General features: G+C 31.7%; 1 protein-coding gene across 5 annotated transcripts in view; it reads right to left on the reverse strand.

The window, feature by feature from the left end:
- Positions 1 to 2,367: 2,367 nt before the first annotated feature.
- The window catches only part of LOC106078612 (alpha-1,6-mannosylglycoprotein 6-beta-N-acetylglucosaminyltransferase A-like), a 40,674-nt gene continuing 17,242 nt past the window's right edge, over positions 2,368 to 25,799 (reverse strand). For all 5 annotated transcript variants that reach the window (XM_013239539.2, XM_013239540.2, XM_013239537.2 and 2 more), the window contains exons 2-18: positions 21,940 to 22,142; positions 21,404 to 21,503; positions 21,094 to 21,276; positions 20,164 to 20,246; positions 18,777 to 18,866; positions 17,451 to 17,525; positions 16,972 to 17,142; positions 14,780 to 14,846; positions 13,684 to 13,786; positions 13,378 to 13,512; positions 13,040 to 13,173; positions 12,810 to 12,934; positions 12,435 to 12,593; positions 11,554 to 11,700; positions 10,567 to 10,686; positions 9,125 to 9,308; positions 2,368 to 7,495 (exon numbers count right to left, since the gene is read on the reverse strand). In XM_013239539.2, the coding sequence (XP_013094993.2) occupies positions 7,239 to 7,495; positions 9,125 to 9,308; positions 10,567 to 10,686; positions 11,554 to 11,700; positions 12,435 to 12,593; positions 12,810 to 12,934; positions 13,040 to 13,173; positions 13,378 to 13,512; positions 13,684 to 13,786; positions 14,780 to 14,846; positions 16,972 to 17,142; positions 17,451 to 17,525; positions 18,777 to 18,866; positions 20,164 to 20,246; positions 21,094 to 21,276; positions 21,404 to 21,503; positions 21,940 to 22,107 (2,301 nt within the window). In that variant the 5' untranslated portion in view covers positions 22,108 to 22,142 and the 3' untranslated portion in view covers positions 2,368 to 7,238. The remainder of the gene's footprint in view (positions 7,496 to 9,124; positions 9,309 to 10,566; positions 10,687 to 11,553; positions 11,701 to 12,434; positions 12,594 to 12,809; positions 12,935 to 13,039; positions 13,174 to 13,377; positions 13,513 to 13,683; positions 13,787 to 14,779; positions 14,847 to 16,971; positions 17,143 to 17,450; positions 17,526 to 18,776; positions 18,867 to 20,163; positions 20,247 to 21,093; positions 21,277 to 21,403; positions 21,504 to 21,939; positions 22,143 to 25,799) is intronic.

Consider the following 25,799-nt stretch of genomic DNA (forward strand, 5'->3'; position numbering starts at 1 on the left):
AGCCTGCTAGGGAACACAAAACTGCATATTGAAAAATACTTTTTAAATTGTATGTGTTAACTTCAAATTAAAAAAAAAAACTACAAGATTTCCTTTTATGGCTGCCTTTGGTTCAAGAAACGATTATATATGAGCTCCGCCAGATGGTTCACTGTTTTACTTGAATTGGATCAAAAATATTTACTACAATGTCAGCCATTGAATCCTGTTTAAAATAGATCACTAAGTTGTATCTCAGATATGCATGACTGTGACCTAGAGATTGAGTTGGCTTCTTTTGTTAAGTAGTGACATGCATGAATGTGACACAGGAAAAAGGTCAAACTGGATTGACCAGACAGTCTACATTACATCTCCGACACAGTGCTTGTTTTCATTTGAAACAATTTACATTCGCATTTTTTAACTGGAAATGTCAAAACTATGGAATTATAAGGACAAAAAAAGAAAGTATGATCATCATGTGTATGAGTAATTTTATTCTAGGTTTTAAAAATGTGTAAGTCTAGGTGAAACGTTCCCATCACTAGGCTACTGAGACTTGAAACGTTTGATACATTTTTACCGTTTATATTGCTTGTTTTTGTACCACTGGGCGGTCCATAGGTAAGCAATGTCAGTAAAAGGTAGGTTTTAATATTTCCATCGTGAATATCGTAAGTACAAACTATTAACAGGAATAATCATACCTCCCTTCACACTAAATGAAACGTGTGACAATCATACCTCCCCACATAAAAAAACTAGAAGTGTGACAATCATACCTCCCTACATAAAAAAAAACTAGAAGTGTGACAATCATACCTCCCCATATAAAACTAGAAGTGTGACAATCATACCTCCCCACATAAACGTGTGACAATCATACCTCCCTACATAACAAAAAAAAATTGGAGGTTTGACAATCAGATCTCCCTTCATAAAAACTAGACGTGTGACAATCATACCTTTCTACATAAAAACTAGACGTATGTGAGGTGAAATCGTTGCGACGCGTCTGTATTGTTTGTCCACTTGATGATGTTCTTGTATATTATATAGTACGTTTATTTTCATTCGACGATGACATTATTGTCATCCAGGGAGGTTGAGGACTTAACACTGCATGCTCTGTGACTTATGAGACCTATGTCGGGCCTAGTATTCCAGCTGGACCTTGTGCGAGTTGCTTGATTTTCTTCTTTGGCACTTTTCTTCAGCCAGGCTGTTTCACAATGTGGCGCCATGATGCCCAATAATTTGCTTCCGTCTCCCAGGTGACAGGATCCATGATGAAGGTGTCCTAAAAGCTAATTTTTCTTTGGTCACCTTGTGCTCGCTTTTTATCCATTAGCAGGCCGTAAAGGAGCCTTTAGAGATGTGGGAGTTGCCCATTCTGCAGACGTAGCCTTCTCATCGCAATTGTTACTGGCAGACGACCAGTGATAGCGAGGGAATAAATATGACGTAGCCAACTGACAGTTACCTTTTATTGTGCCCTAAAGTTCTGCTCAATAACTGAACCACAGAACATCATCAGTAACTTCTCAAAGCATGTACGGATTTCAGTCTCACAAAAAACTACCAAGAAGATATAGAGGTCATCTACCTGCCAGCTTCAGAAATAGCCTCCAACAATCAGAATAATCAGACAAGTGATTAAATGATCATCTAGTTTAGGGTTGACTTTTGGACAAAGGCTTTTAAATATTGTTGTAAAAATGGCATGATCAGTGCATGCCCATGTTACAGCATGCTTAGTGCATATCCATGTTATAGAATGCTCAGTGCATGTCCATGTTATCACAGCATGCTCATATTATAGCATGCTCCTTGCATGTTCATATTATATCATGCTTAGTGCATGTCCATGTTACAGCATGCTTAGGACATTCCCATATTATAGCATGCTCAGGACAACTTCTATTATAGCATGCTCAGTGCATGTCCATATTATAGTATACTCAGGACAACATATAGCATGCTCAGGACAACTTCATATTATAGCATGCTCAGGACAACTCCATATTATAGCATGCATAGGTCAACTTCTATTATAGCATGCTCAGGACATCTCCATATTATAGAATGTTCAGGACATCTCTTTGTTATAGCATGTTCAGGACATCTCTGTTATAGCATGATCAGGACATCTACAATAGTGTTCGCAGCTATTTTCTTGCTATGATGGAACACAAGTGAAGTAAGATGTCTTATTAAAAGACAGCATGACCTTCAGTCTGGTAACCAACTTTTGACCCTTCAGCTGCTAGCTCCATCTGTAAAAATTTATATTTGCTTTATCCAATCTCTGTAGCACTCAACACAATTTGTCTGATAAATATTTAATATGTGTTTGGTCTGACATTAATGTTAACAAACAAGAAATGTTTCTAAACAAATTTATTTTAGTAATCTTCAGTATGAGTAAAGCTTTGCACTGCAGGAGCATACAAGAAATAGAAGGGGGCATGAAAGAGAACAGAATGATATGCACCAGTCAATCAATCAATGGAGAGAGTTCTCATGGAGATCTGGTCAACATAAAAAACTATTGGATGGCTCTGCACATCATACTCTATAGACAAATCCAATTTTCATTTGACATGAAGTTGAACATAAGAGCACTAGAGCTTGACAAGTACAAAGACACAGCATACATACATTGAACGACTGATTAGTATCATTGAATATAAAACAGATTCCTAAGATGACCTGCACACATTGACTAATTCATAATAAAAACAACATCTAAGAATGGGAAACAATACTAAGACAATGAATAATTTAGTTGCAGTACTACACTGAGTGATTGTAAATAAGAATCACATCATGTAACTGAGTAGATGACATTTGAAGTCACATTTCACTTTGATATAAAATGTTAAATCTTGCCAACCAGGATAAAGAAAAAAAAACAGGCTAGATGAGTAAAATATAAACTAAAAAAATAAAATAAATACAACACAATTTTAAAACATTCTTTACATTGAAAATGGAATACAATTTTTGTTTCAACCAAGTCCAAAACCAATAGCTTGCCCTACATAAAATATTTGTGACAACTAAATCAGTAATTGGATAGTTTTGTAAATTGATATGAGTTCTGATCTAACTTTGATTGACATTACTGAGAACTATATAGTATATAATGACATCAGAACTGCATATCAATGTCAATAGGTGCACACACACGCATGCACAATGAATGTGAAAGACTAGAATTACGGTTGGGATTAAGTACACAATATATCTAAGAGAGATAATCAGGTCAGAACTGCAGCTAGTTCAATAACAATAATAGGAAGAAGGGTCTTAGTGTTGTAACTAACAGAAACAGAACTAGGAAATATTTGAAGCATAATAGTTTAATAGCTTAATAACTGTTTAATAGTTTAATAGCTTAATAGTCCCAGTTATATTTTCTTTTATAAAAGAAATCCTTTATAACAAAAAATCCCCAAAATAACTAACTTCTACTTTTTTTTTAAAATCCTTAATAAAAAAATCCTTAAAAAAAAACAAAATGAAACTAACTAGAACTTTTATATTTTCTAATCATTCTAGAGACTTAATCCATTAACTTTTTTTTGTGTGTGGAAAACCTTACTTACAGTTTATGATTGTGAAAGTTGTATAATAATTATTCATACATTTGTAATCACAGATTTTTTTTGTTTCTTGATTATTGTTCCATAAACTGCTCAACTGTAAAACAAATATTTTCTTCCAGTTAACAAGACCTAATACAGTTTTATAAAAAATATATATCAGTGAAGAAAGAAAATTCCAGACAAGATTTTAGAGTCTAATTAACCCCATATATGCTGCTTTTTAAAACAATGTTCTAATGTAAAGAAGACAAACATTTTATAGCGCAAAACTCTATACAGACTAGTCATGTACATTTCCTAACCAAACAATCTGTTCTGAACTCCCTCATTGCCTCAGCAGACAAATAGTCTATTTTTTGTTTACTTCCAAAATAATGATTTAAAAAAAAAACAAAATAAATGAAAATAGCTAAAAATTTTAATAGTAAAGAAAATGTATGAGAGAAACAAATGGAACAAGCAGAAACTAGGAAACATGCCTAGACAAGAAATCAAAAATTGCAAATTGTAAAAAAATCTGAGAAAATACAATGTATTAAAAAGTCGTAAATAGAAATGCTTCCATTGTAATTCTTTTTACAAAGATGGTTGTTCCTTAACCCAGCTCAAAGTTCCACGATATCAGTATACCCTAAGTAAATTTTTAAAAAATGTATAAAAAAAAAAAAAAGATCTAATACTAATAAATAAATAACTTTAAACAAAAACAAAGGAGTTTAATTTAAAAAATATATACTTTTAAAATTGTCAAAAAAAAAGAAATTAACGGCTTTACACATTCAGCTTTCACTTTGAAAATAAAAAAAAGAGTCACCATGCTCTCCTCGTTGTCAAGGAGATGTGATGAGGTCTCCTCATGGGAAAGTTTTAAAAAACTGCTGCCAGCATCCCAACACAATATAGTACATTAGGACTCTTAACCTAAACAATGCATCACCATTAGAGTTAGTGGGGTTTCAACAAACTCTAAATATAGAAACCAACATAAAGGTTTTTATAATTGCTCTTGAACAGATCAAGGCTTAATATCGGAGTAGGCAAAGCTTCCTAAAGTGATACTATCATCTCAATCATTTTTACAAACTTAGAAAGAGAATTAGGGAAAAAAGTGAAAAAAAAAAGATTTATTGAGGAGTAATAGTTATTAAAGACTACTATTTGTGACCATCTTAAAGTCAGACATCTTGTTTAAGACAAATTGAAGTTAGTGTGAACATGAATAAAAAAATCTTGAGAAAGACTTATGAATACAAAATGTAAATCAAAACAAAACCTTAGTTCAATAATAGTGAATGTATTGCACACAAGTGTTATCTTTTAGGATTTCTCATTCATTACAGCAGTCATGTTCTTTACTCACTACTAATGTGTGCTATCCAAAGGGAGAAATAATAATAATGTGCTAATAAATGGATCAGTTGAAATCCTTCTGTTGGATAGAGCTATAAATGTTATATATATATATATACATATATACCCCTACTACAAGTAAGATCCATGTAACAAGCAAACTACAGAGTGGTCTAAAGCAACCACATACAAAATCAATACAAATAATGAAATGCTCAACATCTTAATTACAGATATTCAATGCATGTTCAATGTAGGTAGATAAAAAACAAATACAATACAATTAAATATTAGAGAAAGTATTAAGAATATTTCTAAATATCCTACGTTAAGTAGACCTAATCTTTAGAAAAACAGTCTACAAGAGGACCAAACTTCAACAAAACTCTCTAGAAAATGCATTTAAACTACCAAAAATAATAGCCAATATTTTAAATTCTAAAAAACATGGAAGGCACATTTTCTAAGGAAACAAATTGCTGACCTGATTATATTTCTTTTTGTTTGAAAAAAAAATGCTTCAAAGAAATGATGGTAGGTTACTAATTAGAACAGATGGTCATGTGATTGCCAGCTTGAAGATCATGGATTGAAACCCTGGTGGTGATTATGATATTCAGTTAAAGTTGGGGCTAAAAAACAAACACTTTAACAGGCACCTGAGTTTAATTGAAAAAATATAAAGAGCTCTGGTTATTCAGATAACAAATAATCTCCCCTTAGCCATGAAACTAATGAATCTTCTTAGGGAATAGTACTTTATACATTACAGAAAGAATTTTAAGAAATGTCCTTTTTCTTATAAAAACAATGTCCTAATAATTTAGTCAGTTTGTGCAATCAGCTTTTGAATATTATATTAATCCTCAACTCTCAGCCTTCCTTCATTTTTGAAGAAGGCAAACTTATATTTTTGTTTCCAATGTAGGATAAAATAATACTATACTTCAATGAAGAACAGAAAAGAGAAAGCTAAAAGAGAAAGTTTTCATTTGTAAAATACTTGTTTAGGCAATCTTTGTTGCATGAAATTAGTGCCAATCAAGCAACTAATGGACTGCCTAAAATAGTCAAAAAACTAATGTCCTAGAAAAATTTTAATCTACCTTATTATAAGATAAAACTTTAGAAAAATATAGGTATAGGCTATAGCAGCATGATGCAAATGTAAGTGTCCAGACAAAAGGTATAAACTACATTATAATTTGTATTGTCTAATAGGATATTGTAAAAAATAAATCTGATATTCTTTTTTAAATATCACAATAAATAAGTTGCACATCAATAAATGATAAAACATTTCAAAAAAAAAAAAAAGAAGATAACATTTTTATAATCCTATGCAATTATTACCTGTGACATTAATAAAATAATTCATGTCAACACTAAAGAATGAATGCATGAAAATCAATTGGTATATATTGAAATTTTCAAATAGTACCAATTATGAATAAATATTTATTTCAAGTCACAGTTTATAATTCTAGAAGCTGAAAAATGGAAGAAAAAAAATTATAATATGTATTTTAAATAGGAATTTTATTTTTGAATCTTTTTTGATTAATTAAAATGTTACTTTTACATTATGCCTTTATATTGGAGGTAGTTTATGACAAATATAAGCCTCTCTTAAACACTGAGCTATTTTAATACCATATGACTGGCTGTTTGTTTTATATAGGCACAGTACATATAAAACTTTCAATTAACCACTTAAATGAAAATGAAGAGATTAATAATCAAGCAGAGCTTCAACTTATGTCAGTACAAATAGTCTGGATTCCAGTGTATTTATTTATTTATATGATCTAGGAGCTAGCTGAGAGTGTCTCATTTCAGGACAGCAAGAGGTGATATGGTTCATCAAAATGTAATGGAAACAAATCTATTCAATGATTAGAGTTTTACAAGACGATGTAATAAAAAGTCAACATAAAGAAATAGCAGTCAGTTTGCTAGCACTGAAACTACAGACAAACCTTTGAGTTCTATCATTTGGGTAAAAGTGTATGATATAGTGGATTAGTAAGAGAATCAATCCCATTGTTCAGTAATTAACTAGAGTTGATATGCTTTTAGTAATAATGAACAATGAATAATTTGCAATGTTTATATCATGATAAAATTGTTTAGATCTGAATTTATACTTTAATAACAATAAGAGTATCAAATACATTAAATGCCGCAATACTAGAAAACAATTAAAGTCCTATAGTCTGATGTGAGGTTCAATATACTTGTTTGGTTTCAACCCTCTCTCAAAACAAACTCAGCCAAGAGATTTCAATGCTCAAGTCATATCTCACAACCTATACACAGTGCACTTTGACCTGGGATGTAGTTTCTACATGGACACAGGCGTTGCAAAGTGTCCATGCTGCCTACACAACTAAAAAGCAGCCTCTCATCTTGAGTGGTGCAGGTACCAGCATTGGTGTCATAGGCTGGGTAGTAGATGTTGGAGGAATGAGCCACTGATTTACATTCTGTAAAATTGGAGAAACTTTCCTTGGAGTTGAGCTCTGGAAAGTAAACTGGCTCACATATATGATCTGTCAAGAGAAGATATCAGAAATAAATATCTGGTTCCTACTCAACCTTCAATCTTAGTTTGAAATAAAAATACCAAAAGTAAAAAAAGTAATAAGAGAGCACTAGCAATATTCACAAAGGAATACTTGAGTCTTAACAGATAATTGTGTTTTGGAAGTGCACATTTCTTCGAGTTAAAATCAATCTAAGCATGGTGTATCTAGAGATGGGACCCATGTTGTCCAACCATCTTTATTAATTGTAAGGTTTTGCTGCACTTTTGTCCTGATTAAGGCCAAGCTGATTTTTTTCCCTTTCAATGTAAAGCATTTGAATACTTTGAATACTTTGACATATATATATATATATCAGCAAGACACACCCAATAAAAAAATGTACTTATGACTTATGTACTTATGACCCTAATATCGAGTAGTAGTTGGTTTTTTCTACCCGTTCTATCCTTTACTTTCAAGCTCATTATCAAAACTTTGTTCAGATTTAGCTGAAGCTATTAGAGCATGGAATGGGTTGCCTGAGCTAGCCAGGAAAACCAGTGGCAGAATTTAAGTCATTGGTTAATATGCATGACTAAATGCATGACGCATAGGACATAATAATCTTCTTTTTTGAAGTAAGGTTAGGGTTAGGGTTAAGATAAGATAAGAAGCTCATTTATCAAAACTTTGTTCAGATTTAGCTCAAGCTCATTATCAAAACTTTGTTCAAATTTAGTAATCTCCTGAGTATTTGTCTTAGCTCTCTCATACTGGGTTGACTCAACAAACTTAATTTGTGATCTTTTTGTTTTTTGACAAAAGAGAGTGTTGAAGGGACTGTTAATTTGGCTTTTTCTTTTTCTAATCCTTTTATTCTAAGATTTTCAGCAGCAATCCTCACTATAGAAGTCGCCATACTTTTGTTTGGTGGACAGTGTTATCAATTCATATAACCTTACTTTATCAATACTTTTGCATAGTATTTCAAGATCTTTGACTATTCTGTCAGTTTTTTAAAGATATTCGCTTCTCTTATCATATATTACAGACATAACTTCAAAAAAGAAGATAATTACATCCTACGCATTTCTTGTGTCAATCTAGTCATGTATGTTAATCAATGACTTAAACTCTGCCAAGTTGTTGGTTTTCCTGGCTGATTCAGGCAACCCATAAGTGTACATGTTTAATAATATAAGTTACATTTATTCTCAGCAATAAGACTTCCAGCACTCCTACATCTAATAAATTGAATATGTTATAGACTACTTTCTAACCATTGTCATCCATGGGTTCTTCAGTAACTATATGAACTCATCAAAAAGATTGCCGTATTAATACAAACTTGCTATTAGCTAAGCATCCCACTCTGTCTACTGTCCTAACTTAAACTTACTTCCAGTCATTCTCTCTCGTTCATCGCAACTAACATATACAAGTAGAATTAGATTATACATACCCAGACATACACATTCATCTATCACAAAGATAAATAAGAAATTAACTATTATAATGATATGCAGTATTGGGATAAATATTAATATAATCTCATACTTCCTTTTCAACACACGATTATAGATATACAAATCTTTTATAGTGTTCCATTCTGATATATACAATCAATTGTGCAGCATATAAGACAATACTTACTGAGTGACCAACAAGCATCTTTACATGATTGTCCTTTCTCTGCAAAAACAAACTGCACAGCCTCTTTCAATGGCCATTTAGTTAGACCTCGTTGGAATGAACAGAAGTTTTGATGTTGAATATAAGCATTCATACGTTGTAACATTCCCTCCTCAGTGTACTCATTGGGTAAGTAAGAGGAGAACTGGGGAGTCAATAACATTAAGAACTAAGTGATTATGTTGAAATCTAAGATTGATTTTTTTCTTGAAACTTTATTTGATTCTTACACATTTTTGTTCTACTGTTTGTTTTAAAGGTTTGGTGTTATCTCTAAAGGTTTTCAAATATAGTTCCCTGAAAATGAGAAAATATAATCTTTCTATTTTTATTTGATATTTTCTATTTGATTTTTTCTTGATTTCTCAATATATTCATTATTTGTAACAATGTGAGAAATTTGGGAGCAATTAAAATGTGATTGTTATCTTATCTTATATAATACAGACGTTACTTCAAAAAAGAAGATGATTACGTCCTACGCGTCATGCATTTAGTTGTGCATATTAACCAATGACTTAAATTCTGCCAAGTCACTGGTTTTCCTGGCTAGCTCAGGCAACCCATTCCATGCTCTAATAGCACTAGGGAAGAATGAGTATTTGTACAAATTTGTCCTAGCATATGGGACGAGGAATGTGCCTTTATCTTTGTGTCTTTCAGAGTATTTTATTAAATTTTGTTTTTGTATTTGAAGATTATGGTTCAGTGTTTTATGTATAATTGCTACTTTACTTTTGAGTCTTCTGTCCTGAAGGCTTTCTAAATTTAGTGATTTTACTAAAGGTGTTACTCTAGTCAAATGTGAATATTCGTTTGTTATGAATCTCACTGCTCTATTTTGTGTCTGTTCCAGTTTCTTAATGTTTTCTTGAGTTGAGGGGTCCCAAATGGAGGATGCATATTCTATTATTGGCCTAACCAAGGTTAAATAGCATTTTAGTTTTATTTTGTTATTTGATTTAAAGAAATTTCTTTCAATGATGCTAAACTTTACGTTGATTAATAAAAAGCTTTGAAATAAATAGGACATTTTTTAATACAAATCTAAAAAATTCCTTATTCTAATAAGGATGGAACAGCAGCATCATTGTGGCAATAATATTAAGAAAAACTATTACATGTTAATATCCTAAAAGCACTGTTTGATAAAGGAAATACTGAACTTTATTGGTGAGTTAATATTATATATTCTTAACAGATTTGTATTGTACTTATAATATTTCCAATATAGAAATTTTCATTATAATGATAAATACTTGAGTTAGATGAACAAAAATTTAGGGGTACCTGGGTCATCGCTTTTTAAATGCATTTATTGAGTTGGCTCAAATCTTATTCTATTTATTATACAAACCAATCAACAAAACAAAAAATGTGGATTGATAAGAAAGTGAATATACCTTGTTATCTTTTAAAATATTCTTCAAAACTTGCAAAACTTCATCAGTATTATTTGGGTTGATAGTGTAGACATAAGGTTCTCCAATAAAGGTCTCAGCATATGGATGTTGTGATGTAACCTGAAAGTGACATCAACATTTATTATTCAGAAAATAGATCACTATGTAAAATATTCAACTGTAGGATAATAACAAATGTGTATGCTTAAATAACTAAAATATGAGCAGCTTGATAAATAGCACTTGAGTTTGATGTGTTTAATTACAAAATGTAAAAATGTTTAAAGTTGAGAAAGCGTGGTTGAGAGGCTAAGTACGCTTGAACTTGACTTGTCTTGGTTACCCATGTAAGGGGGCTCGAGGTTCGACACCTGACTTGAGCAGACTAGTGTTTACTATAAGCATGAAGGTAGCGCTCTATTAAAGCTATATTAAGTTTTAAAATGTATCAGTTGACGGGCACTAAAACCAAAAAAAAAAATCTTAATAAAAAATAAATAAACTACACATGACGTCACATGCTTTTTTTTAAAAATTAGAGTGCAGTATTTCAATTGGCTGTGCAGTCCCAGCTGCAACCTATACATTTTGCCACCTTCAGACATAACCATTGTCTGCCAGTAATCGATTTAGGTTCTCTTTTCATCATCTATGTCTTTCCTTGGCAGTAAATTTTCTTTTAGTCTTTAATGTGTATCTCATGGCCTTTGAAATAAATCTTCAGCTGTATAATTCAGAAACTGCCTTCTGCCAGGTGCTCTCTTCTAAGTCATAAAATAGGTTTGCATTATATAAAAGTGAACAGTTTCTGCTACAAAATATTTGAAGATTGTGATAGAACATAATTTCATGACGGTCCAGTGATGCCAGTAAGGACTTTATTTAATATGTCAATTATTATTAGCATGTTAAAATTATAAAATACATAATGTCAGGTTTAAATGCGTACACTACTTCAGGTATACCAGTAAAGAGAAGTTCACAAACCTCTCTGTGAGTTGGTTTGCCTTTAAAAAATTTATGATTTTTGCTGCTGTGAGGAGGATTGAACTTTGGATTCAGGAAAACAGCTCCATTGGCTATAGCTTCTAAAGGAGCAGGACCTTCATAGGGAAATCCTAAGCCAACAAATATCTGGGGAAAGAGATACATTTGCTAGAACACAATTGATCACATTACATATTTAGAAAGGTTGAATGAAAAAGTTACAGATCAATGTAAGAAAATGTTTCAAAGCCATTTGCAGCCATGGAGGTGGGGTTCTATCTATGCCAATGGTGCCTGAGCTGGCCTTAAAAGCATTTCCTAGGGGCACTACTCTCACACTATCCAAAAAAAAAAAAAGATTACTTAGGGCAAACTGTTATCCTGTCCTGTGCAGTACAGTAGTGCCACTACACTGCTCATGCTGTATTTATCAGAACATTGCTAATTCCAATGTACCTTTTATCCATATGCACGACTTGGCGTGAATTGTGCCAATATGTCAAAAACTTTGATCATATGCTCATGATGGAGCATAAAACATATAGTTCAATTAAAAGCATATCAAGGTAAGTCAATGAAAGCTGCCTGCCTACAACCCAAGGTCTTGAAAAAACAACTTCAACTATGTTTGAAGGTCAAAACCCTATTTCTGTACCTTAACAATAAATCCCCATACAGTAAGCTCTGGGAACAAGTGACTGTAATTATATTTTTAAATATTAAAACTCAATTCCAAACAAATAATAAGCAACAATCTACATTCTTTGTGTAATCCCTGATTAAGAAAGTGATTAAGATTCTAGTTGGTTATATAAATATTAAATATAATGCTAAGAAATAAAGTGTCTTTCTTTTAAAAGAGTACTTTAATGCAGGATTACTTTGGTTTTCTGTAAAAGTTTGTGAAGGTCAACTCCAGTCATAATGCCATGATTGATGACATAGCTAGGGACATTCTGTAATTTGTTGTCACTTTCTTCATAGACAGTCCCATGGACTTCTAGCATGGAGTGGATGACATCTAGATACTGCTCTTTACCCTAATAATGACAAAACATGAATTTAATGAATTTTTATTCAATTTAAATCAATGAAGCCAAAAAAAAAAAATCTTTACATTTATAAAAGTAAGAGCAGAATAGTAAAACAATCAATAAAACAATTTTTTTTTTAATCAATAATTTTTATAAAAAATATTTAATATGCAAATATACATGCTACTTAAAACACAGAAGATGAATTGAAGGTTTGATTACCTGCCACATGTAGTCATTTTTACCATACACTAAAGCAATGTTTTCTTTAGGAGTAAGATTTGTTTCACTGTCATTCAGAACTCTGTCCACAACAAAACCCATAAATGAATTATCAGGGGAATGTGCTGAAATAAATCATATTGATTCAATGAAAACAATAGAAGTTAGGAAGATGCTAAACTTCTCCAGTTTATATATGTTTTGTTGTTATTAACTAACAATATACTTACGAAACATGGTGTAAAACTGTTGTGGGTTCAGGTCCTGACCACCCCAAGATGATAATATTTTATTTTGCTTGGCAAAGGCATGATGATTAAATGCTGGCTCTGTCCCAAATGAATCAACAACTCGGAAGAGACAGCTAAAGAACAAACATTTGGTAGAATTAATTTGTTGAAGTTGAATGGTTTTATTCATTAAATTGGTTAGATCTATAGACATTTTTATAGTAAAGTTATGATTAAAGATATCAAGCAAAATAGATACAAAACAAAAATAGTGTTATGTTTAAAATAAATGTAAAATAACAATAGTCTACTTTCCAATTATTAAAACATATTGATACCTAAATTTAGCATATCCAGCTTTAAGTCTTTTCTTAAATTGTATAAGTCCCATTATATCAGTGTATATTAAATTAACTGGCAATTCTTTCCTGCTCTGACAGGGTGTTTTAGCTGCTGGTACATGATTCAGGATTCTGTTATGAAAAAAAATGTAGCATTAAAATCTAGAGAAATAGTATATATACACACATTTAAGATTGTTTTATCAATATATTTTAGTGTTGTGTCTATTTTAAGATTTTAGGTGATCAGTAAAGATGGTATATAAAATGATGAATCACAAAAAAAAAAAATATACAACTAACTCAATAAGTTGCTCCACTTCACTAGTAACAGTCAGTTCATGACCTAATATATACAAAGTTGAGATCAAGTCACTCCACTGTACTAATTCACCCAAAGGTCCACCTAAATAAAGAAATAGTTAACATAAGGTCAGTGATGAAATTAAAAATAATAGACTTTAAAAACTTTAGTTTTCTTTCTAGCTGTGGTATATTACTATTAAAAAATGAAACATAAAACAAGACACCCTGAATCAATAAAATGATAATCGACTGTTTATTTTTTAAAAACGTAATTAAAGAGACAGAGAGAGAGAAAGATGGAGAAAGAGAGATATTGTGTTATAGAATGAAATGTTTTAGTCTATGTATAGTACCGGTACTGCATATCTTTTTTTTCTTCAGACTATTAAAAAAACAGCAATTAAAAATTACTGAAATTAATCCCTTAATACAGATACAAGTACTTTTTTGTTAGAACTAGAAGAATACAGTGAATGCACCACAATTTGAAAAATAGAAAATAAAATCAACGCTGAGATAAGATAAGAAGGTGTGGTGACTGAGTGATAAAGCGCTTGGCTTCAAAACCAGTGTCCCAGGTTTAAATGCTAATGAAGACTGGGGATTTTTATTTTTGTGATCTTTGGGTGCCTCTGAGTTCACCCAGCTCTACTGGGTACCTGACATTAGTTGGGGAAAATAAAAGGCAGTTGGTCATTGTGCTGGCCACATGACACTCTCGTTAACCTGGGCCACAGACACAAATGACCTTTACATCACCTGCCCTATAGATCACAAGATCTGAAAAGGGGAACTTTACTTTTTTTTTTCTTTACTTTACTACACTGAGATTTAGAGTTACTAGAAGTACAATACATAGGCATTGAAGATCATAAGCAGAGGGAGGGGAACATGGAAGAAATGTTTGGAAAGTTAAAGAGTAATTCTAAGTGTTCAGTAAAAGATAGGTAGAGGTACTGGGTACTGCAGGCTACTCTTTTTGTATGTAATGTGCACACATCAATCATTTCTTATCAAGTATGCTTGTCAACACAATTTCCTATTTTAATAATTTAGCAGACAAAATTACTTTTTAAAAAAAATTGGTGTTAACCTTTAAACTGCATTTCAGCAAATTTCCACCCAGACTGTTTACTCAATAAACCAAGGTGAATCAAGATCTAAACAAGAGAAAATATTTTTTTTTACATCAAAGGTCAAAGGTTATAAAAGGAAAGAATACTAGTTAAACTATTTAAAACGATTGGTTTCATCAACATTTATAAATAACAAACTTATCGTACTCCATCATTTTTTTTTTTATGTCTAGCTGGGTATGCCATATTAGCATTCGGATGTGCTAATGAAATTATAACAGTCATCAATTGGACATCCCTAAAAATATATGTTAGTGCCAAGCACTATTTCTAGTATTGAAAGCCAACAAAATGCATATTCTGAGGTATCTACAGTGCATTTTCCAGCTACTAAAAAGTCTGATTTCAAAAACCTAATGTGGTATTCTTACTGACTTAGACCCTCCCGCATAGTTCGGCGCATTTGCCGTCAAGCTGTTTCCACAAAAATCTGTCACTGGTAATGACTGAAGCCTCTTCCCACCTGCTCTGAGGACCTCCATGAATGTGTGTACTAAGTGTGTACTAAGATGTCATCGCAACTCTTATTATGCGTAATTCATTTTGTCGAGAACGTCCCCCAAACCTCATGCGACGCTCTGTCACAATCTTACTAAGGGGTCGACTCCTAGTTCGGCATGGGATTTCCTTGATTTAGACCCGATCTCTATAATTGACTTCTACAATCTGTCTTAGCCATCTTTGTTGAGCCACATTTAGTGTTTTTCAATTTCGGCAGATGACTATTCACTGCACTTGATTAATGGAGCCCCGCCACTGGTAGAAATGTGTAACTTCTCTTGAATATGCTCTTGGAATTAGGTGACTGTAGTTTGCTTTAGATTTTATATCGAAAAGGGAAGTTTTATCGTCAAAATCATCTGCTGGGGGTTTTATACTAAAAAATCTCAGGGCTTAGTTGTTATTTTTTTTTAATTCAAAACCCCATTTAGCTACGATCATAGAATTTGGTAACTGTAGTTTGCTTTAGAATAATATTGTAGAGGTTTTCCCACCTCAAAGCGCTCTGTATTGGGGATTTTAAACTCAAAACCATCTGAAGGAGAGGAGTTTAAACTCAAAACCCCCAATTGGCTTGGCTACGCTAAAATAATTTTAGTGTGTAATTTGCTTTTTTTATATTGAAGAGGTATTTTTTAGCATCAAACCCTTCTGAAGGGGGATTTAAACTCAAAACCCCTTTTGGCAACGCTCATAGCATTTTGAGTGCGTAATTTACTTTTTTTTAATATTGAAGATGTATTTTTTATCTTCCAACCCGCTGGCGGGGGGTTTAAACTCAAAACCCCTATTCTGCGCTCATAGATTGTAGAGTGTGTAATTTGTTTTTTTTTAATTGAAGATGTATTTTTTAGCTTCAAACTCGACTGGAGGGGAGTTTAAACTTAAAACTGAGTCAAAACCCATTTAGATACGCTCATAAAATTTTGAGTGCATAATTTGCTTTTTTTTATATTGAAGAGGGGGTTTATTGTAAATTTTGGAGGGGGTTTTAAAATCCAAATCTTCTTTAACTGTGCTATTGGAATTTGGGGATTGTCGCTTGCATTTTTTTGTTTTGTTTTATAGAAGAGGGGGATTTAACTACAAAAACTCCTGGTAGGGGGTTTTAAACTCAAAACCCTCTTGGCTGCGCTGGGGCAAGTGATGGTTTAGTATTAAAATCTCACCTAAAATAAACAAAATCAAAGCAAAAAATCAGTCACTAATTCAAGCACATAAGATACTAGATCCAATGAATTAGAACTAAACAATCAAATAAATCCCTATCAGTTTGAAGACGAGCCAGAAATAAACTGACTCATTGAAAGGAACTCAGAATTATTTGCATCAGCAAGTACTAGATTTAGATTTAGTAATTATTTTAAATCTTCCTACGTCAGCGCTTGAAAAGAAAAGTATATCTCGTGGGAGATCTAGATCTAATAAGAATAGTCTATTTCCAGGCATTGACACACTAATCTATATAGATCTATATGATTAGCAACCATTGTTTGTTTTTATTTCATTTTATTTTGCTTTTGCAGGGAATAGCATACTTTTAGATGATAAACCGTACTCTGGAAACTGTAATCGTGTCCATTTGCATACCAAATACGCAAGATATTTTGTACTTGTAGGCTTCTCTGCTAGTAAAACCTGAAATCACCTTTTGTTTTTGTCGCCCTTGAAGATCATATTTAGATACCAGATTTTTGGCTGCACTGCTCCATCTGTGCCACATTCTGCTAATACGCATTCTAATCCATGCATAACCTTGTCTGTCATTCGGATCAACTAATAAATTCATTAACCCTTGAAGGTCAACAGTAACATTGGCCTGAGAAATACAAAGGAATAATAATAAAAGAATAAAATAGACTATTAGTTGTTTAATGTTTTAAAAATTATAATATAATATAATTAAATATAATTAAAATATAATGAAAATAGTTTCTTTTAGATGTTAGTGTACAAAGTAACATTTACTAGTTTTCATTTATTGTTTACTTTCTACTATTAGCATTTAAAATAGCTAACAATATATATGTTAAGCAGTTAATATTCTTCATTATTTCTGACCAGGAAAGAAACAAAAATAAACTCCAACAAACAAATAAAACCTGATAACAAGTTCAATAGACTTACATATGTTATTCTGGTATCAACCAATGTTTTATTGTGAGTGCCTGACCAGGCCTGGCGTGGACAAAAGTCTTCAACCTAAAGGGACACAAAATCTTTAGTGGATAAGAATTATACAGCGCATTTTTATATACCAGGTATCATGTTTAAAAAATCAACATATAAAAAATAATTTTGTAACATTTCTCAAAAATACTACTGTCAATTGAAATAATTTAAGATATTACAATTATGATGAAACTTGAGTAACAAAAGCTGAATCAGTAATCAATATCAATATCAGAAAAAGAAATATTTTCCAAAGTAATAGAATTTTTATTTATTAACAGCTTCAACATATAGAAGATTCCAACTTCCGTAGCCTAAATAATGTGCCTCTGGGGAAATATCCATTAGTGGAAACTGGATAAGGGAATAACAGGCAGCAAAACAAACAGCTCGCTTAAGAGTTATCCTGAGCGAGCTTTTTTTTTTATGTTGCTCAGGGTGAGGATGGAACAGATCTCCCACAAACCAGTCTAGCAAGTCCACCACACTGTCCGCAAGGGGGATTGTCAATAAGGGTCTAAACTGATATGCCTTCCTCCCAATGCATTTTGGTGCTTACAGTATAGGAATATGAAGAAATTCAATGTGGTTAGCTTAGCACTTGGCTGCTTATGACCAGCAGACCAGATCTAGGGTTAACCCAGTTCAAACCAAAATGGTTGCTGTCAATTTTAGAACCCTCTGACAAAACTTGGGGTAAAGAGTTCCCAGTCTTTGCCGGGTGGTTGGATAAAGATCCTTTCTAACAATCAATTAGATAAAGGTGCTTTTACCGTTCAATTATAAATTTATAAAGCTGTCTGCAACTCTAAATAAAACTTGCACAATGGAAATCAATTCGTAACTAACATTTGCAAATGACTTAATTATTTTTTTTATGAATAGGCTAAAAATTGAGTTTTCAATAGAGTTTTTTAAAAACAATTAGTTAAAACTTCAAATTCCTAATAATATACAAAGATCAACAAATCAATTTCTGGCTATAAGTAAAAAAATTATAAGAAATTTTGTACGATCACTTTTGATTGATTTATATGGTAGAGAAATTTCCCTAAAATCCATTTTAACTTATATTACAAATACAGGCTTGAACTTGCTTTCAAGCAAATATTTGTATTTAGGAAGCAGGGACCATTATTTTTGTAATCTTTTGTTTTTATTAATATCTGCCATAGTCTTCACAAATATAATGTAAAAGTAACTTAATTACATTTTATGCAGATAATAATAGTTTAATGTATAAAATATAACAGACAAAAAAAAAGTCTTCTTAAATTTTACCTCACTCAAGTACATGATGATAGAACAATTCGAGCCATCCACTCCATAACCTTTATAACAAGGATCAGATTGCCACATTTTTTGCATCCACTTGAAATCATAAATATGATTGAAATAGTTGTAGTAAAAATGCAATAATTTCAATGAAATTAAGACCATGAAAGGCAATGAAATGAATTCATAGAAAAAAGGAATCAATTTAGTTTTTAACAAAATAATGAAAGCTCAGAAATAAAAAAAGACTCAAATAACACATTATAATTTAATTGGTGAGTAGTTAATATCTGAGATAATTGAAACACAAAACCAAATCAAATGATTGGTTCTATTTTAAATAGATTTAACAGAACATTATTTTCAACTATGTATGATGTCCACTCAACCAGCTCAAAATCAGCTTTCCTGTTTGACATGAACAATTCAAGCCATCGAGCTAATACAATTCTTGATGTAGATTTTAGGACACCAGGAGAAATATAGATTGTCATTCACAAATAATTCCCAAATTTCAATAAATTCTGGCCAATGGAAATAATAAAAGAGCTGCTAAAGTATTATTCTATTCAATAATTTCCAAAATACCTGAAGATTACTGCATCCTAGTTTGAAATTTATGCTAAATAGAAATTTGAAATATTTTAAGCCATTAGCTTTTGTGGGGGAAAAAAACTACTTCATTCAGATAAGTTATTTATATCAATAAAAAGAAAATAAGCCAAAACCATTTTAAAACAACAACACTTGAGTTAAGAATCATTTTTAAGTTTTTGGTTTGCTATGTATTAGAAAATCATGGAACCATTAATGATATGCCAAATCAATTTATTTTTTGGTCAAAGCTGAGGTGGAGAAATAGATGGAATTGATAGACAAATCTAATACAATGTTATCTATTACCTCAATATTTAAATGTAGCATGATCTCTATTACTATAAGCCCTGTGGGAATGGAGGAAGAATATTAGGTTTTTCTTGATGCTTTCTGTGGTTGCTAATTAGCATAATTGGACTCTCAATTCCTGGATCAGACTTTTTCCTTTTATGATTTTTTTCAGCCCCTTGGTACTGCGGCCTAATATTTATGAGGTATATTTCAATTAATAAATGGAAATAAGGCAAAGTATTCAGATGCTTCACTACTCAAAGATCCTTACTTGAAACTGAATAATTTGTCTGCTTCCTAAAAAGTACTAGACACCTTAAAATGCTTATCAGTAAACACTCTAAGGTGTTTGTATATAAACAAGTAAAATTCTACTACTTTATCTGCCCATAGGATCATAAAAGGGAACTCAATTCAACAGTATTTCATCTTTACAACTTGAACTATTTATGTTAACAATTTCAGTGCAATATGTTTAAACTGATATGCTCAGTAGTCTACAAACCTCTATTTTCTGACCACAATGTGGATATTGTTCCATATCTTCTTCTGTCAATTCACACTTTTCTGATTTTCCTTGTAAAAGATCTGGATGAAAAATAAGGTATAGAAAAATAGACTTCCCTTTGTCAGACGTAAGATAATTTTGACAACAGACACACATTCTAACATGCTTAAACAGTTTCTATTTGTTCAGTTTTGTTTAAGATTAGAATACAGAATTTAACGAAAGTATTAATAAATGTTTCCCTATTTTGAATGGCTAAGTAGGTGAAATATAAAGCTTCTTATTCATTTCTGTAAAACCTTTCTATTCCCACATTTATTGAATAAACAGTAAAGTAAAACCTTTGTGTTCAGATATTAAGTAGCATACTAAAATCTTTACATTCCAGCATCCTTTGAATTAATAGCAAAATTGTTAATGTGTATTCCAATAGTACTTCAGTGAAGAGTATGTTAAAGCATTTGTATTTCAGCATTTATTTTTTTATCTATAATCTAATTTTTTCAATGTGCATTAGTTTTTTCATTTTTATATGAACTAACAAAAATGGTTGAGCCAAGATAAAAACTTCTAATTAGACAATGAATTAAATTAACATGCTTAACATCAATAACAAGATGAACATCATTAGAACTAATACAATTGAAAAAAAAATGTAAATAAATGCTTTTTGGACAATATTTGAGAAGTTGGAATTTATTCATAAGGTCAATCATATGGCCAGATTAATAATGCCACAACACAAATTTTTGAAGGCTACTTCCTGAAGCTTCTCTTTCATGACAAAATGTCCTTTCTTCAAAAGCTATTGCCTACTTTTAAAAAAAAATAATAGGTTACTAGATATTTATTAAATAAAAGATTTTAACCAATGCCTATTAAAAATAATTAGTCTGGTACGCATTTAAAAAATAATGTACATATTACCTTGAGCAGACAAAACAGCATTCCGCCTTCCATCTAGTCCAGCACCCATTAGAAGATGGGGAGAGAGCAATGTAGAGTTGTCACTCAGTAAGGAGCCATTAGTTACATTGTTCACAAATATCTCTAGCCTGTTAATACGAGCCAACATAGATTCTAACAGAACAGCTATTGTTTTCTTCAGATCTGAATAAAGAAAAAATAAAATTTAAATGAGAAAAATGAATCCCTCTATAATAGATAAATGGCTATGGGGGTAACAGAAATTAATTATGCTGTTGTTATAATTGATTTACAAAACAATGTCACTTACCAAATGCAGTGAATCTCCCAGCATATGGACCATCAACAATATCTCCATTTTCCTGAGCTAAAGCTTTGATATACTCCTCACTTAGTTGAACTATTTCTGCCTAAGCAATACATCAACAATATAAAGAGATCAAACTCAAATAAAATAAGAAGAAACTTTAGGAGAGAGATACAACTTTTATAAAAACAAACAATAAAATGCAATTCTAAAAATTATGCTTGAAGTGGTGCACTTCCCATAAAACACTCAAAAACTAATTGACACATAACTAACATTTTGCAATAAAATAATACATACTAAACTGAAGGTCCATATTATTTATTATTTCACAAAATAAATTGCAATGTATTTACCTAAATGAAAAAATAACCCATAGATACTTTTCAGAAAAAAAACAGTAATGAGTTTTTTAGTCTTATACAGCCTTAAGTTTTAGAAAAGCCCAGGAAGTGGTCTTCACAAACACATTCAGTTCACTAGCACTAGAGTAAGCATAACAGTCTCTACTTGAAATATTGAGCCATTAGTATAACTACCTTGACTTCATTACTGCTTCGGCTTTGAGACTGGCTAAATACCAAGGAGATGTTGACAAAAGTGAAAGACCAAAGTACACCAAAGACCACCAGTATCAACAGCACACGGCGTACAAGTGGTATTCGCATCATTCTTAGAGGCCATTTTGTGGTAGAATTTTTCACCATGGCATTAATGGTGCAGCTGACAAGGACCCATTCATCTGGAATCAAAGTAGAACAAGTGTGTATCAGTTGTAACAATACTTATAGTAAATATTAGAAAAGATGAATACAACAAAGCTCATACTTGTGGATGAAATGGTTTGATTGAAATGAGTTTTACATCAAAAGAGACATGGAGAATTCATAGTAGAATCAATCAAATCATTAAATAGAAACAATCTGATATAAGCTTTTCACATGTAAGTTATGAGTGAGTCTGGGGTGAATGTACATTTTGTTTTTTTTATAGTTATAATGTTTTGTTTGGTGTAATTCACAAATTGTAAGACAAATTTCCTTACTGACAATCAATATTATTATTATTATTAACTTGATAATTTTTTATAGGCTCATGAACTAGCATTTTAATCTTATTTATTAATAAGTACATGCTATACCATACTATACAACTTTCTTAGTAAACTGAAACTGCATTATAAACTATTTATTTGGGTTCTCCACGAGCAGCTACTGTAGACTGATGCATTGTGTCTCATATTAATGAGTTAACAATTAAACTTGAGTGTTTATTTGAAGTGTCTTTAGCCATTAGGTGTACAGTAGATTGATGTGGATTCACACTGAGTCAGTACTAACTGAGCCATATTGATTTTGTATTGATTATAAAACACAGGTTACAGGTTTATGTCAAGCCTAGCTATGTGTATGAACCTTATTAAAGGTATATATAAGAATTGGAAATATACTCTCATTAGATAACATCAATTTGAATAATACAGTATATTTCAAATTTTAAAAAATCTGTCACAATGTAATTTAAAAGTCTTGTCAAAACATCAAAACATAATATGAACAGTAGTGTCACAACATTAATAGTCACAAAATAATTAAAGAGTAATGTCATACTCATGTAATGTTGTCATGCTGTTAAATACACATCATCTGCCTAGTCTTTCTTTGTTCATTAGTATTGTTGTTTCTTGGTCTACATGTACTTTATCATTGATATTGGATCATAAAAGAATTCATCGTAAAAAAAATTTAATGGGAAAGCATTCAAAATTAGTTATTTTTAATGCCCTGATTGAGCTGCTGTTAGTTTCATGATTAATGCAATGTGATGCTGGTGCATGGAAAGTAGGCTATTTAGTAGACTAAATGTTTTCAGTGTTCAGCAGATCAAATCAATAGTTATTAGCCGGCAGCCAATGCAATCTTGAACAAGGTTGAAAGAATAAGGTGCATGTAAATAGTTCATTACGTTCACCCACACAGTTGGCAAAGACTAGATATTTGAGAGCTGGACATTAGAAATGTAGACAATATAAATACAATCATGTTATAGGGATGGTGAGGGAAATGAAGTATAGGTGCCTGTGTGTGAGGTAAGGTCGACAAAAAATGTCTTTTTTTTTTTTAGTTTGTGTTCTCCGTCCAGCAGACATTGGCTTTAAGTGTTTACAGCCTTTCCTATCAATAGGTTCTATCACACAAACTGACCGATAAATGATGTATTCTCATGCATACAGTTAATACAACCAATGGTGTTCGTATCTTCAATACTATTCATGTGAAGCCTGTTATCCAGGATTCCTTAGGATCTGTAAATTTTTCTTTTAAAAAAGCATTTTTCTGTGATGAAAACACTCTCGCGACACGGAATGGACAAAAAGAATGACTCATTAGAAGCTTTTTCTCCCAAAGTAAGAACTAAGTTTGAGTTTTGAATTTAGGCACATCAGCAGAATTTAGGCCATGTCGTGCCCGAAAAGTAAGAGCTAAAGAAAACATTCGTTGCTGGCATGTGTTGAAGCAAATAATGAGCTCCAGTAAAAAGTCGATTTGTCTGAGAAACATGATGATCCGCCTTTGATTAAATGATATGTTTAATAAATTAAATTGTCCACGGCCTTTTAAAGTTTCATCATCATCTGTCCCTTGTTTATCGACAAGTTTATTTAGCCCAAGTGACTAGTCTCTTTAGTCCAAGTTTATCTAGAAGAGTCTCTTTAGCCCAAGTTTATCTAGACTAGTCTCTTTAACCCAAGTTTATCTAGACTAGTCTCTTTAACCCAAGTTTATCGACAAGTTTATTTAGCCTTATTTCTTCGTTCTTGTATTATCCAGCTTCACATCCAATAAAAAAAAAAAATATAGTTACCATTTTCTGGGCTCCATTAATAAAGTGCACTGAATAGCAGATTTGTTTTTTGACCTACAATTTTATATACAAGAGTAACGCACTCTAGATACCTCAGAATTTGCTTTTTTTTAGTTTTAAATACTGTAAATAATGATTGGCGCCGAGGCTTCGTCCCGTACCCCATCGGGAGAGCTCACAGCATTCCCTCAGACCCCTATCTCCCCCAGATTCCTATCTGGCATGGGTGGGGTGTCTACTGTCTTTCTACTAACTAAAGGAAGAGTCTATTCTAGAATAAATAATAAAATAATACAATGAAGATTACTTACGTATAGACATACACATACATATATGTCGAGGGGGGGGTTTACCCGCCCAAACCCCTCCCGCCCCCAACCCAGAAAAAAAATTCTAGCTACGCCCATGATACAGTTCATTATATATCAAATAATGTAACATGTAATAATTTGCATTAGAGCTGCTCATTTTGAAATGCGTTCAAATTACTCTTCTCCTTATGTAGTGTGTTCAATGTCTAGGTTAAAAATCAAACACAAACATAAATTAAACAATATCTGGAACAACTTCATAGTTCTTCATAGTTCATAGCACGGAAAATACATGTAATATAAGTTAGAAGAGCAAACAAACATTCGTTGGCATTGATTTGTTTTTCACAAAATCATCCGGAACAGTCTATTATAGATACTTAAAACTATTGCAATGTTTTGGAAGGAACATTAAAGGTTAAATCAGATTTTCAATAGCATTTAGTGTTGTTGTTTTTTTATATAAACATAACGGACAGACCGACCAATAGACAAAACGCACAAAAATAAGCGACTTTTAAACAAAATATATATAAAATCTGATTATTTAAAAATTTCAAAGGAATTAGTTTAGCACTATATCATGTCACTGCGTTACGCTACTGCATGAAAGTCACTGCATAAAAAGTTCCATTTTAAAAAATGTGCGTGATATTTACATACAGAGTGCATTTTTAGCCTTGATAAACAAACATAAATGTGTTCTTTATTTTTAGCAGCTAGTTGACCAGAAAAAACACATATAACTAATATTTACATTTGTTATGAACATTTCTTGTACATTTTATAAATATATTTGACTTAGTGATACTGAAAATACACAACAAATTGTCTTTCTTGTTAACATATTGTAACATTGCCTCCCTTACATTTACGTAATTGTTTTAGAATTGGTGTATTTTTATGAAAAAATCGCTTGCATAATTAATTTTATAAACTAAATGTTTGCTTTTAGAAAACCAAAAGTAGCCATTGCACCTAAACTTTTCAAGCTGCATCGCATGGTGAAATAATATTTTTCATTTCTGTTCTAGTTTTCGAGATCTTAAGTGTGACATTGTGCATAAAATTAATAGCGGCTTTTTCCCTTACGGGGGCCGCTAAAAAATGAAACTGAAAAATATATTTCTGTGTGCTACTCCGTTCCTTGTCATTGTTGACATTTCCAAAGTTTTTTTACGATCAAAATCCAAAACATTAAAAGTAGAGAAAAACTAATCTTT

Source organism: Biomphalaria glabrata, chromosome 16 (assembly GCF_947242115.1).
Source record: "Biomphalaria glabrata chromosome 16, xgBioGlab47.1, whole genome shotgun sequence".
NCBI lineage: Eukaryota > Metazoa > Mollusca > Gastropoda > Planorbidae > Biomphalaria > Biomphalaria glabrata.